Here is a 12,275-nt window from a genome sequence, read left to right as displayed (position 1 = left end):
GATTTTACTTTTTCGTCTCGCCATGCAAAATCATGAGCAGCTCCTGCCATCTTACACCTCGCCATTCCCAGCATTTGAGCATCGGACCATCCCCCCATTTTCCCAATCTCTTCTAGCATGGAAAATAAATCGCAGATTGGAACCCCTGTCTTATCTCCCGTAAACGTCGGAATGACGCTTCCTAATGCCAGCATGCTTGCTCCTAGCGACGGCTGTGGAGTGGGAGCTCCCTCAGATACAGACATTTTTTTTTTCAAGCCCTCCAGTGCCTCAAGCCTCTCAAATGGGGGTAAAAGTCCCACAATCAGTCCCGTGATTCCCTTTTGATAACAATTTTGAAGTCATGAATGTCACAGCATTCAGAGGACATTTGCTTTTGAAACCCCACTTCTGACACCAGTGTGATGACCCTCATAATGCGCAGGTCCACACGGGACGGAGAGGCAAAGAGACACCGTATGGCTCAGTTTAAACAAACAGATATATTCAATAATTATGCATGATTAAGATTCAGAGGCTGGGGCGTCCGAGCTTACGTGCCGACGACTTCATGGGGGCGATGGAGTGGCTCCGGAGTTGGGCTCGAGCGGTTGCTGGCAGAAGCTGCACGCCGTCGGGCTTCGGCGCTGAAGGCCCTCTTGGCGAACGATGTCGTCCTGAGCGTTCTCTTCCGTACTGCTTGTCGATTTTTATATCCTCTTCTCCACACTCCCTAGGGTGAGGACGCCCACGCCGGAGGGGAAGGAGGGGGGCTAGGGCTTTCACTTGGGCGCACAAACGTACCACCACACTTATGGTCTCGCCCCCCTCACGTGTTGAGTCCGAGGGAAAGAAGGTTGTCTTCGAGGTAGCGCATAACGTCGGCTGTGGTAAGGCGCGCTCTGGCCCGCTGACAGTTCCCGCGGGTGACCGGCCTCCATTCTCCATCCATCAACTGACACTCGCTCCTCAAGGTAAGGCGCGCTCTGGCCCGCTGACAGTTCCCTTGTCCTGGAATGTGCTCGGGAGGGCCGCCCCTGGAACCGCCACGCCAATTGGGGAGGATAAAGCCCGTTTCCCCGCGGCGGCGGCGGCGGCGGGTCCGGTTGGGTCCGGTTGGGCTTAAACCCCTTCGTTCTGGTCGTCGCTCAAAGAGCATGGCTGGGTAATTGATGATGCCGCTGTCATCTGGGTCTCCGTCTACGCCGCGCCGTCGAACGCGGAACCTCGTAGCACACACAAGGAATGTCACAATATGCACCGATAAACAGCTCGTGCGTTCTGTTAGCTTTTAAATCATTCGGCCGCCTCCGTTTAAGTGGGACAGAAATGGCATCATGCAGTGGTTGCCGCTGATTTTGCAGCGATAGCTACATTACGCAAGCATTTCGAGCTTTCAGCGTACCGGCGCCGTGGCTGGTCACGTGGTGCGGAGCAGTTGAGGCGGCGCGGCGCGCTGGCGAAACCGAGTGGGGGGGGAGGCAGTGTTGAGGGGGAGAGGTGGGCGGGGAGAGTGAATCCACGTCCATGTACGAAGATGAAGGAAAGCCCAGCGAAACGGAGCGGCGAACGACTGACTTTGCAATTCTACTGAGCAAGTTCCACTCGGCCAGCTGTAGCTATCGCGTCACTCCAGGTTTAACCTGAGCTCAACCAAAGCCATTTTTTAATGCGATATCATTATAGAAGCCTCATCAGGAAGAAAATGCGTGGTTGGAAGATAAATTCCCTGATTGGTTGCAGGGGAACGGAGTCACACATTGGCTGTAAGAGTGTGACATCACCAGGTCGGAATTGACGTCACTTCAGGTAAACACATCAACAGCTTCTTAAGCTATCGCATTGGCAATGTAAATTAATGAGATGTCCCTGTGATATTTTTGTTTGCTTCGTGGATGCAATTCGTGAGTTGTTCCCAACATAGCGCAAGTCACCATACCTTAGGAGGGAAAACCGCCAGGATAAATACGATTTGTGCTCGGGCTTTAATACACAAAGTAGGCACTAAATGCTTCACGTCCACGTAAGTCATTTATGAATTAAAAAAAAAACCTGCCTCCAATCTTCCTATTTGTATTGCTATGCTAACGTAGTCAACGCCTCCTGGTTGCGTGTCGTGCAGCTACCAGACGAGACACTTCTGGTCGGGGCTCATTATGGTTCCAGTCTTGCAACCGAATGCGCTCGAGAACCTCTCGAAGTTCATCAGGGGAATCAGTCCTGCGGAGAAGAAAACGGGAAAGACAATAGAATCAATGAATGAACGAACGATGAAATAAACGAATAAACAAGCGAGAAGGCGCATAAGGTTCGACTTTTGTGAAAAGCAGCCGTTGTTTTGAGTGCGCACAGAGGCATGGCGTGAATCCGTCGCATTAAGAGGACACGGGTTTTAAGGAAACACCACCATTATATGTACCGCCACTTATGCTCTCCCGTTACCGAGATCAGTGCGTGCTCACGTTGAATGCAAGCCTGCAAGTCTCCTTAAAGGGCCCAGACAACCGGCTTTTAAGTACGTCATTAACGAAACTAGCTTTCATTTTTGACGAAGCACACTATTCAGGATGTGGTGGTCTGCAAAACTCATCCCGCTCCTCAAGGGAAACCGCTCTGCAAGCTGCTCAGCCGGCTGGCCAAAACATAACTAGTTGACAGAGCTCTCTCCGTGAGGCCCAGGCCAATAGACTCGTGAACAAGCAGGAGCCCAACGTTGAGGACCTTATGTTTTTTTCTTAAAATGAAGTTATTCCTCCTCTCCAGACTGATCCCTCCAAGAGTTATCTATGAATCCGTCCCTCCATAGAAGCCCCAAGGGAAACAACAACGCCAGCAGACACACGCCGGCCTAGTTGTTGAAGCGGGAATTCTAGAAGCCGCCCACAGATTGGCTACCGCGCAGTACACCGGCTAAGCCTGGTCGAAATCCTAGCTGGAGGCATGCGCCTTAAGGCGAAGATCAACCTGCGCCACAAACGTACGCCACGATCTGGAAGCAGTCCGCATCCCATTGGGGCAACTACCAATGTTTCTGCGCTCATCGTGGTGAGCACTATATACGCTCCTATGTAAAGGGCATGTTGTAGGGTCCTGCACTGACGTTCATGTCCATGTGACAGAGTGTCACTTAGTGGCGTCCCTCCTTACCTGAAGCGATTGGGTGCCTGCTCCCTTGGGCGCAGGAAATGGTAAATGGAATGCTTGCGCGTTACTTTGCACCTGGACTGCGGGCGGAAAGAAAACGAAAGAAAACACCACAGAGTCATTCTACATTATTCGGGACCCTTTTCTGCTTTCGCCGGGCACAGTATGAACTCATCAAAAATTAGAAGTGTAGTGTGATTAGTTAACAAAAGCACACGGGAAAGGGGTTCTAGAATAAGCGTTATCTAAGAGGGAAATGGAAACGTGAGAAAAAGTTGACCGATATTTTTCTCCTCATCGAGGTGAAGAAAGGTTAGGGATGTTTCTGCTGGTGCTAAACCTCCGCTCTTTCTCCATAAAGCGGCCACAATGGGATATGAAGGCTGACAAGGCCCCCTTTAATTCCAGGAGCACCCACAAAGACCTGACCATTTCCAAAGTACCATCATTTGCTACCCCGTTCAGAGAGAAGTTCAACTATAGCTCCAAAGCGGCTTGAAGCAACAAAAAGATCCATTGAGCTCGCAGCGATCATTGTCTTTGCACAACGTTAGCGGTATGGTCGAGTTTCTCATAGACAGCGCCGCCGCCGTAGTGCGTAGTGATCATAAAGTTTTCAGGAGCCATGTGACCCGACGGAGAAGGCGAAGACTAGCGAGAAGCAAGACAGAGAACAAACGATAGAACATATTCCTGTTCGTCCGTCCGTCCGTCCGTCCGTCTGTCTGTCTGTCTGTCTGTCTGTCTGTCTGTCTGTCTGTCTGTCTGTCTGTCTGTCTGTCTGTCTGTCTGTCTGTCTGTCTGTCTGTCTGTCTGTCTGTCTGTCTGTCTGTCTGTCTGTCTGTCTGTCTGTCTGTCTGTCTGTCTGTCTGTCTGTCTGTCTGTCTGTCTGTCTGTCTGTCTGTCTGTCTGTCTGTCTGTCTGTCTGTCTGTCTGTCTGTCTGTCTGTCTGTCTGTCTGTCTGTCTGTCTGTCTGTCTGTCTGTCTGTCTGTCTGTCTGTCTGTCTGTCTGTCTGTCTGTCTGTCTGTCTGTCTGTCTGTCTGTCTGTCTGTCTGTCTGTCTGTCTGTCGTGTGGCTTAGGTACTCTTTGGAACGGACATTCTCATTACACTGGTGTTTTTACAGTTCTCGTGGACACCCCTACGTTCAGGGGAAGGGGAGAAATTCTGGAAGTATATGTTTATTTCTCTGAACTGTTCAGCCGTTTTCTTGGTCGTTTGAAACACGCCGGCATTAGTTGCACCGAACGCCGCATTGGGGGGTTATCAGGGCTCAAGTGGTCTTAGAATCGATATACATTGCATTCTATACATACTGTTCAGAATTAGGTTATGAGGATGCTTTAAAAAAGAAGCAAATAAGTGCAAAAAGCGCAAGTCTGCCGAGGGGAGATCTACGGATATACTGATTGGTATAGGTGGAATCTTACACCGCATGAAATAATTGTGTGGGTAAAAAGCTTCCCGTTAAAAATGCGCGTCTTCAGAACTTCTGGGTATGCAGGCCTGACCAAGTGGCGCAACATTGTGGCCTTAGTAAGCATGTAAGCCGCATACGAGGCGTGTTCAACAAGTTTTGCATTTAGCTTCGGCTGTTATTTAAGTGACGGAAATACTTTCAAATCTACATGGCCTCTTTCTCAGGAGCGCGTCATCTTCTGAAGCAGTCTCCGCTGCGGCGGTTCTTTGTAGCACCCGATGCATAGTCTCTGTTTGACATCGAGAATTAGAGCGGCTGCTGCTGCCAACAACGCCACAATGCAGTGTGTTTTGCCTGGACGCGAAGCGCAAACCCTGAAGATGGTCCTTCATTCTGAAAAACCACAAAGGTGTCGATAACGCGAGGTCCGGGCTACAGGAGTTGGTGAATGGACACTGCCGCTTCTCATTCTTCTACCGAAGAGCGTCGCCGATGAAGAGCGTCACCGAATGTATCAAAACATGCTACGCTCCTCGGGAAGAGGTCAGCTCAAATTTTCAAAGGATTATCTCTCGGTTCAGGTGTCCAAAGATATATGAGACAGATGCTGCGCCATTTCCTTTCCCCAAATACCAATTATTATTATTATTATTATTATTATTATTATTATTATTATTATTATTATTATTATTATTATTATTATTATTATTATTAAGTATTATTTCTCAATCCCATCGCTTAGTGAAAAGCTATAGAGTGGAGGAGAGAAAACTTGTCGAAGTCATTACGTTTACCAGCGTTTGAGGCAACGCTGCAACAGCGGGGAATTGAAAATTGGTTTTTGGGGAAGCCCGCTGCGGTGGCTCAGTGGTTAGGGCGCTCGGCTACTGATCCGGAGTACCCAGGTTCGAACCTGACCGCGGCGGCTGCGTTTTTATGGAGGCAAAACGCTTAGGCGCCCGTGTGCTGCGCGATGTCAGTGCACGTTAAAGATCCCCAGGTGGTCGAAATTATTCCGGAGCCCTCCACTACGGCACCTCTCCCTTTCTTCTTTCACTGCCTCCTTTATCCCTTTCCTTACGGCGCGGTTCAGGTGTCCAACGATATATGAGACAGATACTGCGCCATTTCCCTTCCATAAAAAACAATTATTATTATTATTATTTTGGGGAAGGAAATGGCGCATTATCCGTCTCACATATCGGTGGACACCTGAACCGCGCCTTAAGGGTAGGGATAAAGGAGGGAGTGAAAGTAGAAGGGAAGAAAGAGGTGCCGTAGTGGAGGGCTCCGGAGTAATTTCGACCACCTGGCGAACTTTAACGTGCACTGACATCGCACAGCACACGGATGATTTTCGTTTCTCGTCCATCGAAACGTGGCCGATGCGGTCGGGTTCGAACCCGGGAACTCCGGATCAGTAGCGGGCCAAAAATAATCATGGACACTTGGAACCGTAAGGAGCTTTAAGGGCGCAATAAAGATATTGTTATATGGAAACCACTGTTCCGTTTTGGGCTTGCAAAACGCGAAGCATCTTGCGTCGTCCTAGGACACGTACCATTGCGTAAGCGATGAAGAAGATCTGCCCCATGCTTCGGGGCTGTGTGCCAGGTATGGTGTATAGTACACTCGGAACGCCTGGGTTTGGTCACACAAATAACTAAATACGAATTAATGATTGTCTAACAAGTCTGCCAGTCACAAGTGCCAGTCTCCAAAGGTGCGAGTTTCGACTGATCACCTTTGAGCGGGCCTTCGAATTGCGTCTAGTTCCGCTCCCTCCTTTTCATTTTACCGCTTTCAGTTAGACGGCATTGCAGAAGGGAACAAAACAGGAATAAATCAAGCGACCAGTATCATTTTCCCACCTTGCTCTCCGAAGCCGTAGACTATTTGCTTTGCCAGTATAGTCCCCAGGGCGCCGAAGTTAATTGGCCTGCGTGGAGTGACAAAGGGGATGTGTCCGTCACTGAGCCAAACTGGTAAGTTCCATCTATAATGTGCGAAGCGAGCAATCGCAAAAGCGATCATTCGACGAATCGAAGTGTCAACAATGCTTAAGTGCACACTGAAGACCGTAAGCACAGAATACAGGAACCCGAGTATACCACTGCACGATACTTACAGCGTTTCACGGGCCCCGTTATCGAAACGAGCTGAGAGCCGCGGCCTGCGGCACTGACCGTTGTAATAAATCACTAGGTAGAGATCCTCGTGACCAGCCGTGGTGAATTGCGATATGGTGTTGTGCTGCTCAATACCAGTTTGCAGAAAAGGCCGAGCAACATTATGATGGAAGCCGAAATCAAAGACGCCCGTGTATTTACACTTGTGTAAATGATGGAATCGTAGAGGGTCGCATCTAATGAAGAACGCTAAACTACGATCCCCGTTAGAGATATCGGTGCAGCGCTTGGAGATAAATAAAAATATATTTGTGCTACAAGCAACTTGCCGTGGCTAAATACGAGGGGATACTCAAGGTCAAGTGCAAAACTAAACAATTTCTTATTGTTTGTCTATCAAGCTGGCGAAGATAAATTTGACTAACGACATCTGAAGAAGACACCACTGCGGTGCCAAGCTGACGGCGGCATGTCGACGAGAAAAAACGGGAACTGGATGTAGTCGAGTGGCAGCACTGAAAAAAATATATTTCAATTGTACAGGTAGTGATTCGACCAGATGTGTTCGACAAACAAGCAAATGCAAAAGAACGTATTCATTCATTCATCCATTCATTCATTCATTCATTCATTCATTCATTCATTCATTCATTCATTCATTCATTCATTCATCCTAAAATTGTTCGTAGTGCTGCCGAGTGACTGAAGTCAATAATTGTTCGATTCTGCTGTACTCGTCATTCTCGACATGGAATGAGGTTCGCTTTTAACCGCCGTAGCCTACGTTAATTTAATACCTTGACTTCTTACACCGCTAGATTAGTGTTTAATTGATGCATCTGTGAACCTGCACACTTAAGAGGAATCGCACAGGGAAAGCTGTCTTTGCACACTACAAAATGTAGAGTGTTTCGTTTAGTCAACAAGTGTACATATCAAGCGCAAATTGTTGATACGAATTTGTGCACACTGCTCTTTAGGTGTTTTTTAAAGATAGTGTTGTATTTGCACCACAGTCTGCAAAAAACCCACAAATATGCCCTTGAAGAGATCTGCCGACCCACTTAATCTACTCTGTCTTTAATTCAGAAAACAAAGGAAGCTGAAATCGCTGCCAGCGCGAAAGTTTAGAGAACATTCGGTGCAGTGGAATTGTAAATAAAGAAATGCTGCACTCACTGAGATCGCATGGCAAAGCCACTGGACGAGGGCTATACATTTTTCAGAGCTAGGAAAAGCAGTCATTACACTTATGTATATGTTACTCGCCGCGGTGGCTGAATGGTTATGGCGCTCGGCTGCTGGCCCGAAAGACGCGGGTTCGATCCCGGCCGTGGCGGTCGAATTTCGATGGAGGCGAAATTCTAGAGGCCCGTGTGCTGTGCGATGTCAGTGCACGTTAAAGAACCCCAGGTGGTCGAAATTCCCGGAGCCCTTCACTACGGCGTCTCTCATAGCCTGAGTCGCTTTGGGACGTTAAACCCCCATAAACCAAACCAAACCAAACTTATGTATATGTTGATATATGTACCTGTATATTAGACAAAACGGGCTCAGACACGTCAGTGCAAACACCATAATTCCTTCCCTAACCATAGATGACTTGGCACATAATAACGAAATACGAAGTCTTAGTGTATGGGGCATGGATCTCAGCAAAACCATATCAAGAAATTCATGGCTTCTAAGAGATGTAACGGGCTCAAAGATGGGGCACCGCACCTTGCCGCCAATCAGACTGCCCGGCTGTCTGGGGTTAGCTGGCGTAGCTTCTCTCCATTGTACCTCTCATACAATTTTAGTAATAAGAACCGCATGCGCGAAATTTTTACGCATAGACGCATTAGATGCTTTTTTAAATGTAAAAAGGACGGCTGAGAGTACTGCATATTATGATGGAAGGCTAGGCCGAGACGCCAAGGCGCTTTCAAATAAGGCTAGGCCCAAACGGCAAGACGGCCGCGTCTGGCGATTGCTGTAATGGTGAACCCGATGCGCGTGCCACAGGCGTTGCCAAGAGATAATGGCGAAAGATGATGATCCATGGAAGGCTCCCACAATATGAATTTCTCAATTTACAGCTTTGGTCAAACTAAAGCGAGGTAGGAAGACCATCTGGTCTTTGCGAGGTTCAAAAATGCCGCATGCGCCAGTTCTGCTGCTGAAGAGCAAGCCCTGTGGACTGAAGACTTTTGACCGAGGCTCTATAGATGTATACTTCTGCAGCAACATGTATGTACGGGGCTGGTCAAAAGTCTTCAGGCCAAAGGCTTTTTGCTTGGGCCGCATAATTGAGCCACCACGGCGCCATTAAAGACCAAAGTGCCTCGAAATGCTAGGAGAAGGTTTCTTCTGTCGGTAGAGGAGCTTGCGCTTGACGTGTGCATTGAATGCTCCGTGTAGCGGAGCATTTAAGGGGCATTCATTCAACTACAGTGAATGCAATGGCCTGAAGAGTTTTCGGGGGGAGGGGGGTGTACATGCTTACGCGTGTAGTGTCCTACACATTTAATGTCATTCTCACGCTGTAGACACAAATAAAAGAACAGAGATTAAACAGTCCTACTCAGGAGAGCTCAGCATTCGCTGAAGATGTGGAGTCACTCACGCAGGTAGTTTCCGACTAAGCTGTAGTGCATTGTCGATGTGGGTTCAGAGGTAAGCCATCTGAAATAAGATTTAGACAAATAGAAGCATCACGAAGATAACCTATATTTCGTAGGATGTAGCAAGCTACTCTGAGTCAAGCCACTCGCACACAGCAGCACACAGTTTCTTTATCGATCAGGCGAGTTACATTTGGATGAAACCAAGCAAAGGGCATGCAAAGTTCTCTCTGTGGATGAGTGCAGTAACATCAGCGTTTTGTCTGTGGTTGGGCGCAGTGATCTAAAAGGCCAAGGCAACGATGAAGGCCTTCACACTTGCTCCCACATCGTCATTGAAGCCACTCTGCTAAACTGAGAGCCGTACTGGCGTCTTGTGTGCTCGCTGTATGCCATCTCCTCTGGAATTGCAGGTTTTATTAAAAATGAAATCCATCACCGAAGTACTTGAGTCAAATACGTACGCGTAAGTTCAAAAACATATAAATGACAAAATAATGCAACATATTGCATTGGATTGTAAAACTTTATTTGCCCAACAGATTAAAGCCTTCCCACCTAGACGACGGCCAGGAGTCCTTGGACCCTAGCGGCGGTTTCGGCCAGTCGGACGGTCTTCAGTTGAATCTCCGGATCGGAGCTGAGTAACAAGGTCTCCCATTGTTCTAAATACTTTATGCTTCCCTCAGAGGGAGCCTGTGGGCATTCCCACAGAATGTGTTTAAGATCAGCCCTGGCTTTACATAGCTTACACTGGCTGGAGTACTGACCCGGGTAGTAGAGGCTGCACGACACCGGGCTTTTAAACGAGTTGGTTTGCAAGCGACGCCAAGTGGAGGCCTGGCTCTTGGTTAAGGATATATCAGCCGGAGGATATTTAACCCGCCCTAGCCTGTAGTGTTGTGTGATCTCTCTGTAACACACTAAGCGGTCCCGCCCCATGAAGCCTTCGGCTAGCCCACCAGCTCGGAAAGTAAGTCCTCGAGCTAATTCGTGGGTCACCTCGTTCCCAGCGAGGGAGGCGTGCGCAGGTGCCCAGATTATTTCAATTTTCCTGCTATCTCTGCAGGTCTGCAGGATTATGTTCGCCTCGGGAGAAATTCTGCCTCTGGCAATGTTCATCACCGCAACCTTAGAGTCGCTGACTATAATTTTGACTGAAGTACTTGCAATTGCAAGTGCTATGGCAGATTCTTCTCCAATCTGTGAGCAATCTGTTGGAACTGTGCTACTGGCTAGCATTCTAGTTTCAGCGCTCGCTACAGCTAGAGCCATGCGGCCGTTGCCATAGTCTGCAGCATCAACGTAGAGCACGTTCTTCGAGTTTTTGAAACGCTTTTCAAGAGCCTCGGCCCGTTTCTCTCTGCGTTCCTTGTGATGGATTGGGTGCATGTTTTTAGGTAGTGGTGGGATTATGAGTCGGTTCCGCACGCTTCGCGGCAGGTCGACTTTGATGCCTTCCTGCCCTTCATAGTTAATGCCTAGCCTAGCTAGGATTTTCCTGCCCGCAGGGCTTCCCGCAAGTCTCTCATACTGCGAGATCCTCACTGCTTCAATAATCTCCTCAAGAGTGTTGTGGAGCCCTAGAGCTAAAAGCTTTTTATTTGCAGTGGGAAGCCCCAGCGCTTGTTTTATACTTTTACGTATGATGCCCTCAATCTTCTTCTTCTCAAAGAACCTAAAGCTGAGGGAGCAACATAAGCTATTCTACTTATAACAAAGGCCTGGACTAGCCTAACTAGATTCGCTTCTCTCATCCCGGACCGCCTGTTGGCAATCCGGCGGATGAGCCTCATGGTCTGCTGTGCGCAGCCGTCTAGTTTCCTTATTTTTTTGCCATTAAAGCTGTTGGCCTGAATCAGAAGTCCCAGAACTCTGAATTTGTCGACTTTTGGAATGGGGATCCCTCCAGCTGTGAGGGAGATTTGCGGTTCCTCCTTACTGGCCCTGCCTTTCGACTGGTATAGAAGCAGTTCCGTTTTTTTGCGGTGAACATTCAAGTCCCCTAGATCCGACGTAACCTTCAACTTCCTGGATAGCCCTTTAGAGGGTGTCCTCTATTTGGGCATCGCTGCCCCTAGATATCCACATTGTGATGTCATCAGCGTACAAGCTGTGGTTTAGTCCTTCAATAGCCTCCAGTCTTTCAGGGAGTTTGATCATGGCCATGTTGAAAAGAAAGGGTGAGAGCACAGAGCCCTGTGGGGTCCCTTGCTGCCTAATTTCATGTCATCCGATTTGCATTCTCCAATCTGGATTCCTGCTTCTCGGTCTGACAAAAAGTCCTTAATGTAATTATAGGTTCGTTCGCCTACTCCCAAGTCCTGAAGGGTCTCCAGAATGGCTTTATGTGTGCCGGTATCAAAAGCCTTCGCCATGTCAAGCCCTAGGATTGCCTTTGCGTCCCCGGTTTCCGCATCGATGCTTTGGTGTTTTAGTTGCAGCATCACGTCCTGGGTGGAGAGCCTTGGCCTAAAGCCCAGCATCGAATGCGGATAGAGGTCATTATCCTCCATGTAGTTATTGAGCTGAGTTTGAATAACGTGCTCCAAAAGCTTGCCTGCACAAGAGGTTAGAGAGATAGGTCTTAAGTTCTCTATCTGGAGTTTCTTGCCTGGTTTTGGGATTATCACCACCTTAGCGGTTTTCCACTGATTTGGTAGTTTACCCTCTTCCCAGCACTTCTGCATAAAGTTAGTTAATGCAGTTATAGAGTTATCGTCTAGATTGCAAAGCATTTTATAGCTAACGCCATCCGGGCCTGAAGCTGACTTGGTTTTGAGCCTGGCAATCTCCGCCCGGACCTCCGCTTCGCAGATGGGTTCGTCTAGGCTGGAGTTGCCTACGCCTTCATTGTTAGGTAGGGGTTCCTTGCTAGTGTCCCCAATGTATATTCCCTGCATTTACTTCATTAGATCTGCCTCCGTACCTTCGTACAAGTGAAAATTTTTTTGAAGGTTCTGTTGCTGCGCTGTTTTGCAGCCCTGTGGGTCCAGC

The 12,275-nt window shown here is 48.4% G+C and overlaps 1 protein-coding gene and 1 pseudogene across 1 annotated transcript; both read right to left on the bottom strand.

The window, feature by feature from the left end:
• Window positions 1-2,101: 2,101 nt before the first annotated feature.
• Window positions 2,102-7,143, bottom strand: LOC144119900 (neprilysin-1-like). The gene is made up of 5 exons (XM_077652409.1): window positions 7,098-7,143; window positions 6,105-6,184; window positions 3,127-3,203; window positions 2,961-2,968; window positions 2,102-2,199 (listed from the first exon to the last, which is right to left on the bottom strand). Exons 1-5 carry the CDS (start codon window positions 7,141-7,143, stop codon window positions 2,102-2,104), a joined length of 309 nt encoding a protein of 102 aa, XP_077508535.1.
• A 2,693-nt stretch (window positions 7,144-9,836) lies between these two features.
• On the bottom strand, window positions 9,837-11,074 carry LOC144119899 (uncharacterized; annotated as a pseudogene).
• Between the last annotated feature and the right edge of the window lie 1,201 nt (window positions 11,075-12,275).

Source organism: Amblyomma americanum, chromosome 2, assembly GCF_052857255.1.
Source record: "Amblyomma americanum isolate KBUSLIRL-KWMA chromosome 2, ASM5285725v1, whole genome shotgun sequence".
NCBI lineage: Eukaryota > Metazoa > Arthropoda > Arachnida > Ixodida > Ixodidae > Amblyomma > Amblyomma americanum.
Note: the sequence above shows the minus strand (reverse complement) of the source record. Positions and strands in the feature narration are given on the sequence as shown.